Source organism: Nannospalax galili, unplaced genomic scaffold (assembly GCF_000622305.1).
Source record: "Nannospalax galili isolate Female #2095 unplaced genomic scaffold, S.galili_v1.0 scaffold744, whole genome shotgun sequence".
Lineage (NCBI taxonomy): Eukaryota > Metazoa > Chordata > Mammalia > Rodentia > Spalacidae > Nannospalax > Nannospalax galili.
The window spans coordinates 1,327,002-1,345,854 of NW_008351509.1; the positions used below are offsets into that span (position 1 = coordinate 1,327,002).

The window sequence follows — 18,853 nt, forward strand, 5'->3', positions numbered from 1 at the left end:
GTGTGTCATGTATATGCTGTATGTGTTCACTTCCATGTGAGTTAACGTGTTTGCTGTGTGTCCACTGTGTTTGCATGCCACATGTGTGTACTATGTTTATGCAGTGTTCACCATGTATGTTCACTTCCATGTGAGTTATATGTATGCTGTGTGTATTCACTTACCTGTGAGTATACTGTATGCACACTGTGTGTGCATGCCACATGTGTGTGCTGTGTGTATACAGTGTATCCTATAGTGTTTACTGTGAGAGTGTGCTGTATGTGTTCACTGTATGTATGTGTCACATGTGTGCTGAGTATATGCTGAGGTACAGACCTGAGTGGCAGATATGAATTCACACCCTTATGTTCTGGCATGTAGCTCTGTGTCAGACTTATGGAAGTCACATGTGGATCCCAGGAAATAAATCTCCATGGTCCACATGTGGGTGCCCTGCAGTACAGTGCTCTCTGGGGACCTACTTATGTCATAAGCGGTATCCTATGTGTAGCCCTGTGAGATCTGCTAAATCCTTTATGAATGCAGAATCTTGTGTTGAGATGATTTTGTGACACAAAGCTTGACTTCTCAAGACCTTTTTTACGGGTGTAATTTGTAACAGCAATGTTAAAAAGTTTATAGTAATTTTAATGTAAAAAAACAACATGGGTGAGTAAAATGCCCATAAGCCAAACCTACCACATAGGCGTTCCCCACAGTGGCACAGGCTTGAAAATGAAGGAAACAAACCAAAAGGAACAAACCAAAGAGGAGAACGTGTGCAGAAGCATGCCTCCCAGTCTGGGTGTTCACAAGTCTGGGTGCGAGCGTAGCTCTCTCTGAGGTGATTTCTGAGCTGATAGACACTTCACCAGCCCACCAGTGTGTATTTTGTGTGAGTGTGCATGCACCGTGTGTGTATGTGTGCGTGCGCGCGTGCGCATGTGCATGTGCCATGTGTGCTTGGAAGGAAAAAAAAATTTTACCCCAGAAAAATTTCTTTAAAAAAATCCATCTGTGCACTGAAGCATGTGGAGGACTGGAATTGTGTGCTTTGTTTTTCATTATTTAGAGAATACTGTTTTTCTGTGATCAGACTTGTAGAGAAGAGCATGCATATTTAATACAGTGCATTATCCCTGTACAAATGGAAAAAAATTAACATTTCTAAACCAGCGTGGCTGTTAATTTCTGTACACTGCCAACTCAACACAGTAAACTGAGACTTTTTTCCAAAGTTGACAACACAGATAAGGTTTCCAAAAATTCTATATTGTATAAGTGTGTGTGTGTGTGTGTGTGTGTAAATGTATAAAAAGACCAATAGTAGCAGTGTGTTAGGTATCAGTAGCAACTGTGTTTCCAGATTCTGCAGTCATCTGAACAAAATTGTAGAGACATCCAGTATATTCCATTTTTTTTTTAAGTAAAAAACAAAGTTCCCAAAAACATCACAATTCTGTTACTGTTGTGGTACCCAGAACCTTTTAAAAAAATAAATAAAGGCTTCCCAGTTATCTGGGCCTCGGAGGGACAGGATCTTCAGGGAATGTGGCAGAGGGCAGATATAGGAGGTCCTGTCCCAGCTGTACCTGACACCTGTGCAGAGCTGCCCCACAGAGCTCCCTGGGAAGCCAGCTCTGAGGGGATTTGCTGAGGGTTTGGAGAGACAGGAGAGCAGTGGTTTCCATCCCCACCCCTTCCCCTGTGCTTCAGTCATCCCAGGCCTACAGTGATTCTGAGAGGCTTTTTCTTGAATCTTTCTCCCTGGGGGAATGGAAGCCCCAAGGCCTCCTTGTTTTCTGATAAAGGAAACTTTCAAGGAGGTTGTGCATGAATCGCAGGCCCCTTCATGCCAGGAAACCCTTGAGCAGGAACCAACAGAATTAAGTCAACATACTTCGAGGAGAGTAGCCTGAACTCTTGGCTCAGGCCACCAGGAGGAAGGGCCAGGAATTGGTAGAGTCACCTGCCCACCCTTTACCTCACCTCCTGGCAGGATCTCAACATGAAGAGTGAGCACCTGGGGGTTTCATCCCTCCATTAGGGGGGTCAGTGCCTTATCTCAGTACCAAGTAGCTGAGCTTCAGAGGAAAAGTACACACAGCCTGACCTCTGTACCAGTCAAATCCAGGAACGAAGGCCCTTGGAGATGAGGTAGGGACCTGGACCTCAGCTGACACTAGGTTTATGCAAACTGAAGTGGAAGCCTGCAAGACATAATTGGGGATTTATAATTGTTTTTGCTTAAATAACAGCTCAGGGTGCATGAAAAGTACTAATTTATTAAATAAGTTTACAGAGGTTCTGCAGAGTGTCTGTGGTGGTATGTCTGTAAAAAGAGTGCCGTGGAGCTTCAGCCAGGCACTTTTGCTAAATCATGGGGCTGTGGAAGTGTTTGTCCCATGAAGAGCCACAGGAGGGGCTGAGCATGCCCATCACTGACCTGTGTGGCAGAGGTGCTGTTACTGTGGTCAGTGATCAGCTAGAGTTCCAGTAGAAGAAGGAAGATCAAAACCAACTGCCCACATGGCCATTCCTGGCCTCTAGCCACAGAGAATGTCCCTATGGCTTGGTGCCCTGGGGAGACCCTGGACTCAAGGCTGGTGGCTCGCTGCCCACTGCCTTGTGAGGAATGGTCCTTCAAGGCATAAATTCATGTGGTTCTTACTTTGCCTTCAGGAGGCTGTGGAATTAAATACTGGCTACATCTACACTGTGTGCTCCTCTGTGCTTTCAGGAAAGCTGGACCTCTTTTGATTATTGTGAAATAAGAAATTACCTCTGTCAATTTGTAGATGTAGAGTGTTTTATTGGCCGATATTTATATAAATGACTTTCATATTTACCATGTCACTTCAACTCCAAGCATCCTTCTGAGGCTACAACTTAACTTATGAAGAAACTGAGGTTTAGGAGCAAGAGCATATTGAAGCCACTGGAGAGGACAAGTGCCCTTTAGCTACACAGTTCCCTGAGTCTGGAGTTCCTTCTGCAGAGCTAGTGCCTCTATGACTGTTTCCATGATGTACCTCCCCTTTTAACACCAGCAGTCTGCATTCTGTGGAGACTGACAGCCTTTTCCCCAATCACAAAGGAAAGTGATATCTTGAATCTCCATGAGTTGATTACAGACCAGTGTCCAATTCCAGTGTCTTTGTAGGACAGTCAACTGCAGAACTGTGGGCTGGATCCATTTCAGATGAATAATGCCTGAGGCTTTGGGAGCTTTTTCTTATATCCTGGCTGCTGGCAGAGCAGAGCGTGCTGCATCCTCTCTCAGTGTGTCTCATTGACTTTTGATGGCAGGTAGAGCAGGTAGGGCGTCTGTGAGCCTCCCTCCAGACCAGTAACAAAGCCAGCAACTGGCATGCACAGGGGAGCAAGAGGGTGGCTAGACATGAAACTCAGATGCCAGCGGGCACCCTCCTCTCAGTGTGAGAACAGAGAGCCCATCAGGCCATGGCCTGAAGTTTCCATGAGTGTGAAGAAACAGAACTTGTTGGGGGTGGAGAGATAGCTCAGCAGTTAAGAACACTGGTTGTTCTTGCAGAAGACACGGGTTTGAATCCCAGCACCCACCCACATGGCAGCTAACAACTGTCTGTAACTCCAGTTCCAGGGAATCCAACAACCTCTTCTGACCTCTGAGGGCATTGCACGACACGGGTGCACTTACCTACATGCAGGCAATACACGCATACACATAAAATAAAAGTAATAAATTTTTTTTAAAAATTAAAAAACAAAAAAACTCCAGAACTTGTTAATTGTGTCATGTGGTTCCATGTGCCTCAGGACGTCTGCTTGGAAAAAGATGCTGTGGCCTCCTCCCTCTACGCAGCTCCCCTACAGATGAAGCAGCTACTTTATTCCATTCCCTTGGCCTTGATACCACAATTTTCCAGCATGGAATATTTTCCACTGATGATAACAGAACAGAAGATGATAACTTGATATATAAGTGTGGGTGACAGTGTGATTGTGTGGTGTTCATATGTCTCCATAAATACATAGGTTGTTACAGATCAGCAAGAATGAAAGATGTGTGACTGACCTGCTGCGATCATGTTGCCAGTTCTTATGTGTAAAATAATGTGCTTGGGTTTTTTTCTTGCATGTCTACATGTGGGGGGGGGTGCACATGTGTGCATGTGCATGTGAATGCCGGAGGTAAAAGTCGGCTATCACTTTTTAATCATTCTCCATCCCATTTTTTTGAGACGGAGTTGTTCACTGAACCTGGAGCTCACTGATGGGCTAAACTGGCTGGCCAGTGAGCCCCTGGGATCTGCCTGTCTCTGCCTCCCCAGTGCTGGGATCATAGGCATGTCCCTTTGCCCCCTGCTTTATACATAGGTGGGGAATCTGAGCTCTGACCCTCATGCTTACAGACTTTTTTTGTTCGTTTTGCTGATAGGTCAGTGCATCCATGGACATTTACATTATTTCATTGGCTTTCCATTATATATAGTCTGCAGCCACAATTGATTATGGTAGCATGTTTTGTGAGTCATGGGAATTACAGAGTGAATGGTCTCAGCTGTGGAGGGGCCTTCTTAATGGCTGGGTTTTTGGTTTTTGTTATCGGTTTGTTTGGTTTTTTGGGGGGTGGGGTGGGGGGGTTTGTTTTTTTGGTCTTTGGAGACAGGGTCTCCCTGTGGCCATAGCTGGCCTGGAATTTGCCTACTTAGACCAGGCTGACCTCGATCTCACAGAAATCCACCTGCCTTTGCCTCCCGAGTACTGGGATTAAAGACATGCGTCACCACACCCAGCCTTAATAGTTTTTTATTCCGCAAAGATCCTAGTTCTCTGGTAGGCAATAGAACTTCAGGGAGCTAGCGCAGTACCTTTAGGTAGTACAGAGCCAGATGTGCATGCAGCCTGCTATGGAAATGTGTTGTGCACACCAGGGTCACCTGTGGTGCCCCCACCCTCTCAGTGGAGACAAACATTGAATCATTTGCTCTCAGAGCAGCTCACAGCCAATGCAACCATAGTGGCTGTGTCTCAAATACTGTTTCATTTAGCGACTGACCACAGAACTCCTAGCTACCTTAAACTAGCTAGGCATGGTGCTCACTGCTTACCAAACTGAGCTCACCACTGAGCTTCATTCCACAATGTCACATTTCCCTGCCCTCATAAAGCCCCAGCCTGCCTTTGTTCTCCAGACACACCAGCAACCTCTAGCCCGTGCGTGTGTATCCCAGATTTTTATCTTTTTCTTTATTCCCAAAGAAACTTTCCTTCATTGACCAATTGAACTTATATGTATGTTTGGAAAGATTGGAGAAGAGAGATTTCAGAACTTACCAATGTGAAATTTATTTATTTATTGCAGGACTAGGCAGGCATGCTTGATAGCTTCAGTTATCAACTTGATGTAGGAAGAGACAACTTCAGTTAAGGCGTTTCCTCCATTGGATTGGCCTGTGGCCATGTCTATGAAGCATTTTCTTGATTATTGAGTTATGTGAGAGGGCCCAGCCCACTGTGGGTGGTGCCACCCCTGGGCAGGTGGTCCTGAGTTGTATAAGAAAGCAGGCTGAACACTGGTCAGAAGAGCAGGCCAGTAAGCAGCATTCCCCATGGCCTGTGCTTTGGTTTCTGCCGAGTTCCTGCCCTGGCTTTGCTCAGTGCTGAACTCTGACCTGTGAGATGTAAAATGAAATAAACCGTTTCCTTCTTGGGGTTGCTTTTGGTCAGTTTTATCACAGTGGTAGAAAGAAAGCTAACTAGGACACTAGGGATTGAATTCAGGACCTTGCACATACTAGGTAGGTGCCCTACCACTGAACCACATCCCCAACCGGGGTGGAGGGTGGGTGCATTTTAAAAGTTAAAAAAAAAAAAGGCACACCACAAATCTCTTAGTTATTGTACAGCACATTGTGCTGCATGGGTAACCACATACTGGACCATATACCAACCTGCTGTGTCCATGCCTCCCTTTTAGCCTCTGAGATAATTTTGAAGGAAATCCTGAAACCAGGTAATTGTCATCTATAAATAGTTCAGTAGATGAAAAATGGAATATTTAGTAGGAACTTTTCCTATCAATCTAACTTTATTACGGAGAAATATGTTAGTAGAAATTTGAGAGATGTTTTGCTTAATAGGTAGATAATAAGTTGTTGACCTGGATCCAGAGAAATAAGGTTGGCTTCATAGAGTGGGGACACTAATTCCATTTAGTGATTGCTGTGTCTTAGAAAATAAATGTATAAGGAATAAAAGATCATCTTATGTTAGTCTCAGAAATGTGAAAATGAGTCACAGATGGACCTTTCATGTCTTCAACATCTCCTTTAGCAAGTGAACGGAAGGTGCCTAACCTTTTCTTTGGGGCCCAGTTAAGGGGAAATGTTTCATTAAAATATGGAGAGGAGTTGCATGTGCCATGTTGGTCATGATCTAGAATTCATCTTGGTCCTATTTGAATACCTGCTTTAGACAGGATTCTGAATTTCACCAAGTTCTACCTGCAGACAAGAACACTGAAACTCAGAGTCATGAGGAGACTGCAGCACCCACATAAAAGAAATAAAAAATGGTTCGAGCAGAGGAGAGGTGTCCCATGCTAATGGGCAGGAAGACCATGTTTTTAAAATACTGATTGTGCTGACTTTATCTGCAGAGTTCTCACAGGTGACTTTATAGGTCTCAGCAATCTAATTCTAAATTTATGTGAAAAAGCAAAAGACCCAGGATAGTAACACATTAAGGACATTTGGAGGGCTTTAATTTTCAGTACAAATACTATTTGTATTTGTACTGACATTTTGACATTTTGGAGACTGTATGGTGGTGGTAGGAACCATCTTCTTTCCCTGCCCTCCAGATACAAGGAAGAGCCAGGACTACTGTGTGGCTAGAGAGACAGAGCATCCTGCTGTGTGGATACCATGCCCTGCCATGTAGACACTGCCTCCAGGCAGGTCAAAATCTGTCCTGCCTACTGGGTCATTTAGTCATACCATACATAGGATATGGTAATGCTGGATGGTGTGTGTGTGTGCTGAGTCTTCTTCACCAGGCCCTTATGGAATGGAGCATTCCTTACAGTAATACTACGGCGGTGGCTTGGCTTCTCACCTTGAATCACTGGACTGGGTCATTTGTATCTGCTTTTTGAGAACACAGTATGCCTTAGCAGTTTGTCTTATGGTGTTATAAAAAAAATTGACAAAATGTCAGCAATCACTCTAAGTTTTGATGTTTTGTATCTGAAACTAAATGCTTTATGAGACCGACGTGCTGCCTACTGTACTATGAAAGTGCTTAAATGCTTTAAACTTTGTACCCCAGTCCTGCTTATAATGTAGTAGCACGGTACGAAAAGGGACTTATTTTTGCTTTTCTTTTACACAGTACACATTTTGGAACTTCATACCCAAGAACTTATTTGAACAATTCAGAAGAGTAGCTAACTTTTATTTTCTCATCATCTTCCTGGTACAGGTAAGGACAGTCCTGTCTCAGCAAATGTTCTTTTAGTCTTAAATAAGTGAGCTGCATTACCAAAGCAGCAAGGACTCAGTGCTTCCTTTAGCATTCATTCACAGGTTCTCCAAGATTTAGCTCAGCCGAACATACTCTGGATCCTTGTGTTTAAACCAGCCTTCCTGTGAGGCAAGTTCAGCAGCCATATCTGGTGTCTCCCTGGTTCCCTTCCTGATACTCCAAAGAAAACACAAAGCAGTTGCACATCCAGAGGGACTGACTGAGAGGCAGGGAATGCAGTGAGCACATAGGCTAGGGAGCATGGGGCACAGCCAGGGTATGGGCCGAGGAGCAGTGTGTCGGATGAGCTTTATGAATGGCATCCCAACTTTTTTCTGAATCACTCTTAAGTATGGCTGAATGATTCCCTAGAACAAACTCTTAATAGTGACTAAAGTATAACACAGCAGTGTGAAATGAATGAGGCAGAATATATTCCTGATTCAGACTGTGACCTTGCTGCATACTAAACATGGTTTCCTTAAACATTACTCTTAATTAATGAGCCTCCCTTGGTTGTAATTGCTAGGACAGGGTGGTGTGCCTCCTATCCAGGTAGTAAGGCAAAGGGGGAACCAACAGAGTGCTTCCAAGCAAAAGCTGGCTTGAGGGGACGGTGGTACTAGGCCAGCCACTGTCCCAGGTCACTTTTAAAGGTAATTCCACAATTGTCTTTTTACTGCAGTTGATTATCGACACACCCACAAGTCCAGTGACCAGCGGGCTCCCATTGTTCTTTGTCATCACGGTCACAGCCATCAAGCAGGTAAGAGTCTCACAGGCAGAAAGGCAAGTACCCATGTTGCCATGAGAAGTCACCTCCATGCAAAGTGGGCAGTCTGGTTTGTTTTAGTTAATTTGTTGAAAAGTTAAGTAGGCCTGAGAGTCAGTTTTGCTTCTGGTTGAAATTTGAGTTAGACTCAGTTAGTTGCCAGCTTGGTGCCTTTGAATTGGAAAAGAAAGTAGGTTTCCACATCCTGAGCCAACCAGAGCAGATGGGTTCTGATGCCCAGCATCCCAGGCCCTGCTCCTCGATGACCCAGAATGGGTTTCTGCAGAGGTGTAGCCTGCTGTCCTCTTGGGGGCAGAGTGTGGGCAGTGTTTTCTCAGTCTTGCTAAATGAAGCCTGGTGATTGTGTCTGAGTAAACAGCCTCATGTTTTTCTTACCACTCTAGCTTTTTCACCCCAAGATGAAAGCTTGTACCCAGTTCCTTCTCTCTAGCTCCTGGTAAACACTACTCCCATCTCTCAGGATTTGCCTATTCAGGATATTTCATATAAACAGAATCAACACGTGGTGGTTTATAACTGGTCTTTTCAGGTAGCTTAATGTTCTCAAGGTTTATCCATGCTGTAACATGTCAGAGCTTTAACCATTGTTATAAATAAGAAATACTTCAGGTTGTGCTTAGTTAGACTCAGTGTGTGCTTAGACCCTGTTCATTTGTCCAGCCATCTCTTGACAGGCATTTAGGATGCTTCTCCTTTTAGCTCTTGTGAAGTATACTGTTCAGAGCATTTGTGTGGACACGGGTTTGCTCTGTTACTGCTTATGTTTGTATTTTTAATTAACAAATAATATAATTACATGCACTGAATCTGTGGATGGACACAGATCTTTAACTCTTGGGGTAGGTCTAGAGGTAGAACTGCTCCAAGAGTCTGTGGAACCGACCAGGTGTCTCCCTGAGCAACTGAAGGCTTTCCCGCTGCCATCTTCGGGCTCTGCCACCAATGCTTGTCTCAGTGTGTGCCTGGTGGCATCTTGATCAGCATTTCTCTAATGGCCAGTGTGGTTGGGAATCCTGCCCTGGACTGACAGGCCATGCTAAATCATCTTTAGTGACGTGAACTTTGCTTGTTTTCAATTGGATTGGGTCGCTGGTCTCTTCATGAAGCTGTGGAGTTCTTCTATGGTCTGGCTGCCCCTTCTGCAGGAGGAATGCAGAGTGATGTGAATTTGTATTTCAGTATTTACGGGTCACATTTTCAGTTGAGGCATCTGGATTATTTGTAGACTATCAGCTTCTAAGCAGATGCTTTCCTGAGATGTAGAGCAACGCACCCATCCAACAGCAGGCAGTACAATCATAGGCTGAGCCACTCGCTCTAGATTCTGACAAGTGTGGGTGGTCTCCATTGCTGTGGGGGGGGTGTATATGTGTGTGTACATGCATGTGTGGGGGGGTGTGCATACATGTATTTAGGAGACCTTTTGGCAGCCTACTCCTTACCATGAGATGGCCTGGATTTGGTTTTTTAATTGTTTGTGGTTTTTTGATGGGGGGGGTTGACACAGGGTCTCCTTATAGCCCCACCTAACCCGGAACTTGCTTGGAGACCAGGCTGGCCTTGATCTCACAGAGGTCTACCTGCCTCTGCCTCCCAAGTGCTGGGATTAAAGGGGTACGCCTCTACACCCAGTCTTATTTGTGTTTTGTTTTTAAATAAAACTATGAGAACCATTTACAGGTTACTTAATGTTAGTTTAAGTTTTATTTCTTACTTAATAGTTATCTGGAAATTCAGGTTTGAAAACAATGTGCCTCTTATTTCAGACCGTGAGGTCAGCTTTCGAAAGTCTGCAGAGCAGGTGGGGTAACCGTGGTTGACAGACTCCACCTACACCGTGGGGCCTATAGAGCCACAGTGAGGACCTGGCCTGTCACAGCAGAAGCCTAAGAAGTCTGGCTCATCTTTTGACTGAGATATTTTCTGCATAGGAATTTTTCCTGAGGATAGGTCTTGGGTTTGTACAGAAGTTTAGTTATAAAGATTTTTATCAATTTTTAACTACAGAAACCTAAAACAGCTTAAATTGCCAGGGAGACTGTCAGCTTGAGGACCCGAGAGCTGCAAGAGCTCTCAAGGGTAGACCATACTTAGCCATAAACACTCCTTTCTCCTTTCTGCTTGTAGGGTTATGAGGACTGGCTTCGCCACAAGGCAGACAATGCCATGAACCAGTGTCCTGTGCACTTCATTCAGCATGGCAAGCTGGTCCGGAAACAAAGTCGGAAGCTGAGAGTAAGTGGCACCCCACATTTGCAACTCTGCTGTCCTGATGATTTTCCTGGCAGCAGTATGACCCAGTCAGGGAGTGTGGCCAGCCCTGGTATAGGAAGGGTCCTCACCAGTCCCACCCCACACAACTAGCTGCTCACCTCTGGGGTCAGAGGGTGTCTCAGGATGTGGCCACAGCCCCTGGATGCGTGCAGAGGAACAGTAGCTCCCAAGGCACAGATCCCAGACATATCTGTGATTTATTAATTTATTAATGTGTTATGTATTGCTGTGTGCATATGTGATTCTAAACATTTGATCTATAAATGCCTTCCATATGTGTCACTGCTTCTGCCAGAGTCTTTCCCTCTGGGATGTCAGTTTAGGATGTTTCCCTAGAGGTCAGGGGTCAGAGGGCTGGAACTGGAGGCATATGGGCCCAGGGCTGGTGAAGGCCTGTGGGTACCTTGTCCATATTGACAGACTCAGTTCCCAGCTTAAGTACAGTTCCTGTAATGATTGGCTTTCCTCTTCAGAGTCTCCCATACTTTTAGATAGGTATCTTTCTTTAAAAAGCAGACCTAAACAGCATCTGTTGCAGAAAACTGCATCTTTAATGCATTGGCTCCAGAGGAGAATGCTTACTTGGTATCTGGTATCTGGGTTTATCTAGCGCTAAACTGGTTTCATAAAACAAGTAGGGGAAGACTAAGCTTTTCCTGTGGCCTCTGATCTGGCCCTCTGATGCCTCCATCTTAGAAGGCACAAAGGCTCCTGGGAAATTAGCCCTCTCCTTTGTTTTACTTTTAACTTTTTATTTTGGCTGATTGTAGAGCCACATGTGCAGTTGGAGAGGCCATCTATGTACTTGCCCCAGTGTCTATCTCTAGGATTTGGTCACTGTTGGAGGGGCTCTCCTTTTGATAGGAGCGTCTTCACCTAGCCCAGCCCATTGGTCTCACCTCTGCCATGGATATCTGCAAACTCCTCCCTTCTTGATGCCTAGCAGCGACTCCCTGAAAGACCCATGTCCTTCTGACTTTGGCCACAAAGCTGCTGTAAACTTCCATGTTCAGGGCTTTGTGTAAAGTCAGAATTCACTTCTTTGATGCAAAAATGCAACTATTGGTTGAATAGTGAAGCCACTTTGAGGTTCAGGAAAGACTGCCCAATACCATCCACACTGGCTGCCCATTTTACTTTCCCTCCAGCCTGCCCATACCAGGGGATTACTCCCCCACCCCAAGCTTACGAATGTTTGTTTCTCCTCTAGCCACCAAGTGGTTAAGTTTGCATTGCTTTGCATGTTGGTTCATATCTCTGTGTGCTTATCTTCTATCTGGAATCTTTTTGTGCTAACTTGACTGTCTTTTAATTTTTTAGATTTTTGAATAATACTTATTTTTATTTTATGTGTATGAGTGTTCTGTTGGCTTATATATAAGTGCACCTGTGCATGCAATGCCTGCAGAGGCCAGAAGAGGGTAGTAGATCCCTGGAAACTGGAGTAATAGATGGTTGTTAGCTACCATATGGGTGCTGGGATTTGAACCCAGGTCCTCTGAAAGAACAAGTGCTCTTCACCGCTGAGCCATCTCCAGCCCCTCTTCTATCTTTTATTGTAGGATTAGTTGAGGCTTATTTTACTGTTGGTTTTGAGAGTTTGTATCCTGGAGACTGGTTAGTTCTATGCCAAATATGTGACTTTTGATTTTTCTCACAGGATTTTTCCAAGAGCAAGGGCTTATAACTGATGTCTGACTGCTTGTGATTACCCTTTAGAGATCTTGCTTTTGGTGTCATGATTAAGCAGTCTTTGCCCAGCCCTGGAGTCCAAGAGTTTGCGCCTGTGATTTTTCCTAAGCATTTGTAGTTTAATGTTTTACATTTAAGCTCTCAATCTGTTTTGAGTTAATTGTTTTGAAATGTGTGACGTTCGAGTCAGAGGTCATTTCTGGCCATCTGCTTCCCTCTTCCATGGAGTCTCTTACGCTCCTCTGTCAGGTGAGTGAAGTGTGTGGGTGCATGCTTCTGTGCTGTTGATCTGGGTGTGGACCCCCAGCAGCCCCACACTGCATGATACAGTATACTAACAGTCTTCCATGGTTAGACTAGTGGAGTCCACTGCAGTGGGCCCCTTCAAGGCTATTCTAGTGCTCCAGAGCCCACCCTTCCCACTCCTGGTTCACAGTAAGCTGCTGTGTCTGTCAGCACCTTTGCTGCCATGAGACTTGGGTATCATTAAACCCAGATGTCATTTGGGAAGAATAATCCTGATCTTATACTCTGAGAAATCACTGTGAATGTAACTGTGATGTGTGTCAAAACCTCATTTACTGTGTAGAAAAAGCTGGGGTAGCCTGACTCATACTGGGACCTACAAGGGCGGCAAAGCTGTCCAAGCAACTGGGACACCTTACAGCCACCACAGATCACACTGACTGATGCAGTCTGTCATGATTGGCAGAGGGCCTTTCCCAGATGTTGTGGAGATGCCTGCATTGATGAGAAAATAAGCAGCTATAGATAGAAAACTAGGTGGCTGTGCTTTAGTTCATGGTCACATATGGGCTAGCCTGTAGCTGCCCCCACTGGTTTGGTGACCCAACCAGAGCAGAAGGTACCAAGAACTCTATCACAGTGGGCGTGTAAGACACAGTCTGACTGGAGCCCTCCCAAGGTCTGCTTCTACCTCAGCCTTTAACCAAACATGAGCTTATCTTGCTTTGTCCAAATCAGTGATGATCTTGTTAGAGAGATTTGTCTGTGTTTTGTCACAACATGCTCTATCCTGGCATGGTGTGGGGCTACTCTGGTCTGTAGTGGCCCATGGAGTCCCATCAAGGCTTCCTTCTTCCAACAGAAAGCCTGGGGGTCCTTCCTAAAGTCACTCCAGCATCCTCTGAGACACTGTAGCAATGCCTGAGCATAGACTGGATACGAAGGAAGAGTGAATTCTAACCCAGAATGAGCTGTCACATACAGGTGACCTCTTGGTGACTGCCCCCTCTCTCTGTCCTGCAGGTTGGAGACATTGTCATGGTGAAAGAGGATGAGACCTTTCCCTGTGACCTGATCTTCCTCTCCAGCAACCGTGCAGATGGGACCTGTCACGTCACCACAGCCAGCTTAGATGGAGAGTCGAGCCATAAAGTAATATGCCTGAATTTGGGTACAGCTCAGGGTTGGCTCTGGCAGCAGATCTCACAAGCTAGGTGCAGACCAAGCATTTCTCTGGTCATGGGGAGCACCAAGGGGGTCATACACCCCCAACTTTGCTCCTTATGTTTGCTTTTTCCTACTTCCAGCTATTTTCTTTCCACCTTTAACTCCTATCATCTAGGGTGGATATTGTGGCTGCTGTTATTCTAGGTCATTTAACTGGTAGACCAAATGAAAGACTTAACAAATAGACTGTTAGAGTTTCAAAGTTTAGTTTTTACTTTCCTAGTAAAAATTAGTCTGTCCTTGACTAGAGTTGTTTGAAATTTCAAAGAATTTTCTGGAACTATAATTAATTGGTTGAATTTGGTATGGATTCTGCTATAAAAACTTTTAATAGTCGCTATGTGTGGTGGCACAGCCCTTTAATCCGAACACTTGGGAGGCAGAGGCAGGCAGATCTCTGTGAGTTCAAGGCCAGCCTGGTTTACATAGTGAGTTCCAGGCCAGATGGGGCTATATGGAGACCCTGTCTCAAAAAGACAAAACAAAACAAAAACCCTTTGACAATCATAGGAGAAAAATTCTAGTATTGTAAATTTACAGGGTTTTTTAAATTTAAAAATATTTGGAAGGAGGAACTTCTATGAGATTCTGAAAGTGAGCCTAGGTCAGTGCAGTCAGTCAGTTCTAAGGCTTAAGATCACAAAAATCACAACTCAGTTTGTGAATAGTGTCCATGGATGTGAGTGGCCTGTGCTGTGGGATTTGATGCTTTTTATATATAACTAGAAAAGAATGTGCCAATCTTCATGGGTTATTTATGACATCACTGTAAAGGCCTGTGGGTGTTTTCCAATTAATGTTCATGTTTTCTAGGTAGCATATCCCAAGAGAATTAGCATTCTTCCCTAAGTACCTGTAGGCAACAATCTTTCTGGGGTGTCGGGGGGTAATGATTGGTTTGTGGGATATTGTAAGTCTGGACAGGACTCGTGTTTGTAAATCACTTATACTCTCTGTTGGCTAAGGCTAACATGTGAGCTCCATGTTAGGGAAGGAGCCCAACCTAGGGAGGCTGTGGCTGCTCAGATGAGATGGCCCAGGATCTGGACAGATCTGAGGCTCGGGGGCTTCACTCATCTCTGAGCCCTGTGGCGCAGCACCTGCCTTCAACCGGGAAGATGATTGAGTCATGTCTGTGTACCAGCTCTTGTGTGTTTTTGTGGAGCATTTTCACTGTGTTCCTGCTGTCATTTCTGTGTATTTGATTGGGCTGTGGGGACTGGAGTTAGGTGAACACTTTCCTTGAAAGAGTGAACCGTGGGAAGGCTCCTGTTGACCTACTGGGAATTCTGTACTGTTCACATGACTTCAGTTAGTCTTTTTACCCTCTCTGGACTTTTTTACATCTGTGAAAAGGAGACAAACCATGGTTAGAAACTTCCCCAAATTTTGAATGCAGAGTAAAGTACCTGAATGATGTGGATGGTGATGATGGTATAGTAATCAGATGTTCTCTTGCTTCAGATCCTGACAGTCTGTCTGCCCAATGCTTCTTGCTAGAAAGAAGCACAAGCAGAGAAGCAGAGGGACCCTTTCTCCTCACCAGTCCCCCAACATGCATCCCCCTCCCCTCTCCTTGAGAAACAAAGCAATGTGTATAGGCTTACACTTGCCTATCAGTGCTCCCCACAGGTACTGGCTTAGGCCATTGGGTGCCACCATGCGACCCTGGACAGCAGTACAGTGTCAGCTGGAATCTGTTTAGAAATGCACTTCTTAGGAGCTAAAGAGATGGCTCAGCAGTTAAGGGCACTGACTGCTCTTGCAGAGGACCCGGGTTCGATTCCCAGCACCCACATGGAGGCTACAAACCGTCCTTAACTCCAGTTCCAGGAGAATCCGAAGCCGCCTTCTGACCTCCATGGCATTGCATGACACGGGTGCACTCACAGACATGCAGGCAGTACACTCATACACATAAAAATGATAAATATTAAAAAAGAAATGCACTTCTTGGACCTCCTGCTCAGATAAGCAACTTTGAGGTCTGGAGGGCAGCCTGGCAGCCTCCTGGAGGTTATGATTCATATTTGGTCCAGGTTTGAGGGACTCTCTGATGTACACAGGTGAACAGCTACGCAGAAGCAATGAGGAGAGGACATTTGGTGGCAAAGTTGGGGAAATGAAATCAAGTGATGCCTCCTCGGAGCCATGGGGCTTTGCATGAAAGAAAAGGAGCATGGTAGCTCCTGAATCTCTTTCCTGATTGCTAGCTCTTGCAAGGACGGGTACATTAAGTGTCTGGTCTGTAGAAGTCCCCGGTTTGTCCTTTGTCTTGCTGGTTTTAAGATGAGGATGCTGGGTAAGCATGGAGAGGCAGTTAGTGCTGCCCACCAGGAGGAATAACAATAGAGCCTTGTCTTTCTTTGACCTTCCGAGCCCAGACTCTTAGTAGGGCTTATGCAGAATCACCATAACCAAACCCTGGGGTGGATCCCAATGGCCAGGTAGAGTGAAATTGGGGTATGGCTCATGTTTCCTCTCCATCTGCAGACTCACTACGCAGTGCAGGACACTAAGGGATTCCATACGGAGGAGGATGTCGACGGGCTGCATGCCACCATCGAGTGTGAACAGCCACAGCCTGACCTCTACAAGTAAGTCAAGTACACTGACCAGGAAAGACTGGGCCCACTGCTGGAAAGTTCAGCCTGAGTCAGACATAGGCCTTGTGTCACCACAGACTAGCACCATTCAGACCTGTCCCTTCTTCATAGAAGAAAACCTATTTTTTTGTCTTTTTCTGTTTTTAAAATTTCATTTTATGTGTATGAGTGTTTTGCCTATATGTATGTAAGTGTACCATGTGTATGCAGTGCCTGCAGAGGCCAGAAGAGGGCATTGGAGTCCCTGGAACTGGAGTTACAGACAGTTGTGAACTGCCCTGTGGGTGGTGAGAACCAAACCCAGGTCCTCTGCAAGAGCAGCTAGTGCTCTTAGTCACTAAGCCATCTCTCCAGCTCCATGTTTTGTTTATTTTGAGGAAATAATTTGTAAATTATGGGTTAAGAAAAGTCATTTAAGCCTCATGTGAAGCAGCACAGAAGGAAGGGAAGGAAGGGGGAGGAGTCCAAGCGTTTAGCTGCCACCAGCAGTGTTGCTGAGCAGGCCAGCTGACAGTGACGTTGGAGCCCCTACTGGTACCGCAAGTTGTTAACTGGGCTTTTTCTGTTGCCAGGTTTGTGGGGCGCATCAATGTGTACAATGATCTGAACGACCCTGTGGTGAGGTAAGTCTTCTTGGGAACCCTACTGTTTTCCTCTGTTGTTGTTAGACATTCACTCTTCGACTATTAAGAGTCATTCGTCTTTGCCGTACTGCTTGGTTTGGAAGACAGGATTCCACCTCACAGAAGCACAGATTCCATTCTCCTCTGGTTTCTTCTGGGAATTGTGTATGCATGTTGACAGAATGAGGCTCCAGGGACCCTCATCAGTGAGTTTCCAACATGAGAATGAGTTAGTCTGTTCATGGTCATTGCTAGGTCGAGACACTCAGGGCTTCTTTCAGACCTGGAAAGCCGGGGGCCGGGGGGGCGGGGCATGACACAACACATGACCTGCTACCTGTGAGGAGGTACCATGACTTGCCTTCTCCGTCATCTCTGTCTTAGCATGTGCGATGACACTGTATATCCACCAGGAGAGAGCAGCCATCATAGGTCCTGTCTGCCATTAATGATCCTGAGAGCCAGCCTGTTACTGATCCTGTCTAAGAGCTGCTTGCCTGGGTACCACCTCACATATCCCTATCTGAAAAACCACCAGCCCCAATGTCTTCAGAGAGCCACATGCTTTGGCCTGAATGTGTTTTATCTGGCATTGTTTGCAGAGAAGTGTCCGAGTTTTCCTGCTTAGGAAATTGGCTTTTTTGTTAAACTCCTCTTGGTAGAGAAATGATCTTTTCTTAGAATTTAATTAGTCTTGTGATATGATCATTTGTTGAAGGAAACATTTGCCCAGTGGTAGAATCAAGAGTTTTAGTGGGAAACTACTACAGAATAAACAGTCCCTGAAATACCAGTGTCTGTGCCTGTCTCTCATGAAACTCAATAAACTGCTGCTTTCAGTCTATTTACTGCTTAGCATGGGCTTTTGGTGGGTTTGTTTTGTTTCGTTTTGTTTTGTTTTGAGACAGGATCGTGCCACATAGCTTAGGCAGGCTTTGAACTATGGTCCTCCTGTCTTAGCCTCCTGAGTGCTGGATCACAGACTGGTGCCCCCATCCCAGCTCTTATCCTGGTTTGATGGTCGTTATTGGTCAGCAAGTTCATAGTGTGTTATCTTGTCAGGATGTGCAGAAGTTGTTGCTTTAGTTTAAATATTTGTTATTCAAAGGAGAGTTCCTTTTGCTTTGGAAAACAGCTGGTATCTGCATGGTAAGACCTGGTTTAAGATCAGTTGAGCAAATGAGGCTTTTTCTTGTTGCTGGTTGATGAATCTGAGGCCAAGGGATCACAGTGAGGACCCCGAGCTTCACACTGACACAAAGCTACTGCCCTCAAACTGGAGAACATGGTCCTAATGCACTTTGTATTTTGATACTAAGTTTAGTGTAACTTTTAACATTTAGACCGCTCTGTTTGCTATTTGGGTTTTTAAGATGTATTTAAGTGTTGAAAGTATACTAATGGGAAGAAAATGCTTGCTGTTACAGTCACCCATCCATATTCTCACTCCACTCAGGTAGATTTCTTCTTCTATTTGTCCACACTATAGAAGCAAAGAACTTTGTCAAGGAAGTTATTTTTAGACTTTCCAGAGACCCATTCCATTTGTTTTCATTAATGATGTGACATGAATTATTGTAAGCAAGGGCTAACAAGCAGACAGCTTTACACGGCCAGGGGAGCTGTTTGTTAGTGGCTGTCAGGCCAAAAGGGCTGCCTGCTGCCTGCTGGCCACCTTGGTGAGGTGAGCATGCAGCTCGAAGCCCCTTCCTCCTTGGCCTCCAGCAGAGTATGATCTGAACCATGTCCACCAAATACATCGGCCCTACTAAGGGTGTGTATTCTATTCTGTATTTTCTCAGCTATCCACAGGGAAGGGATGTTAAATATGCTGGAAGGTAAATGTGCTCCTCCTCAGTGCTCCTCAGAGCATTAGGATGTGAGTTATAGGATTTGCACAT

At 45.2% G+C, this 18,853-nt stretch overlaps 1 protein-coding gene across 7 annotated transcripts in view; it reads left to right on the plus strand.

Annotated features, from left to right (window-relative positions):
* Positions 1-18,853, plus strand: part of Atp11a (ATPase phospholipid transporting 11A) — a 128,099-nt gene that overhangs the window by 68,715 nt on the left and 40,531 nt on the right. For all 7 annotated transcript variants that reach the window (XM_029553694.1, XM_029553695.1, XM_029553698.1 and 4 more), the window contains exons 3-8: positions 7,360-7,449; positions 8,177-8,257; positions 10,412-10,519; positions 13,520-13,648; positions 16,217-16,320; positions 16,902-16,952. In XM_029553694.1, coding sequence (XP_029409554.1) covers positions 7,360-7,449; positions 8,177-8,257; positions 10,412-10,519; positions 13,520-13,648; positions 16,217-16,320; positions 16,902-16,952 — 563 coding nt within the window. The remainder of the gene's footprint in view (positions 1-7,359; positions 7,450-8,176; positions 8,258-10,411; positions 10,520-13,519; positions 13,649-16,216; positions 16,321-16,901; positions 16,953-18,853) is intronic.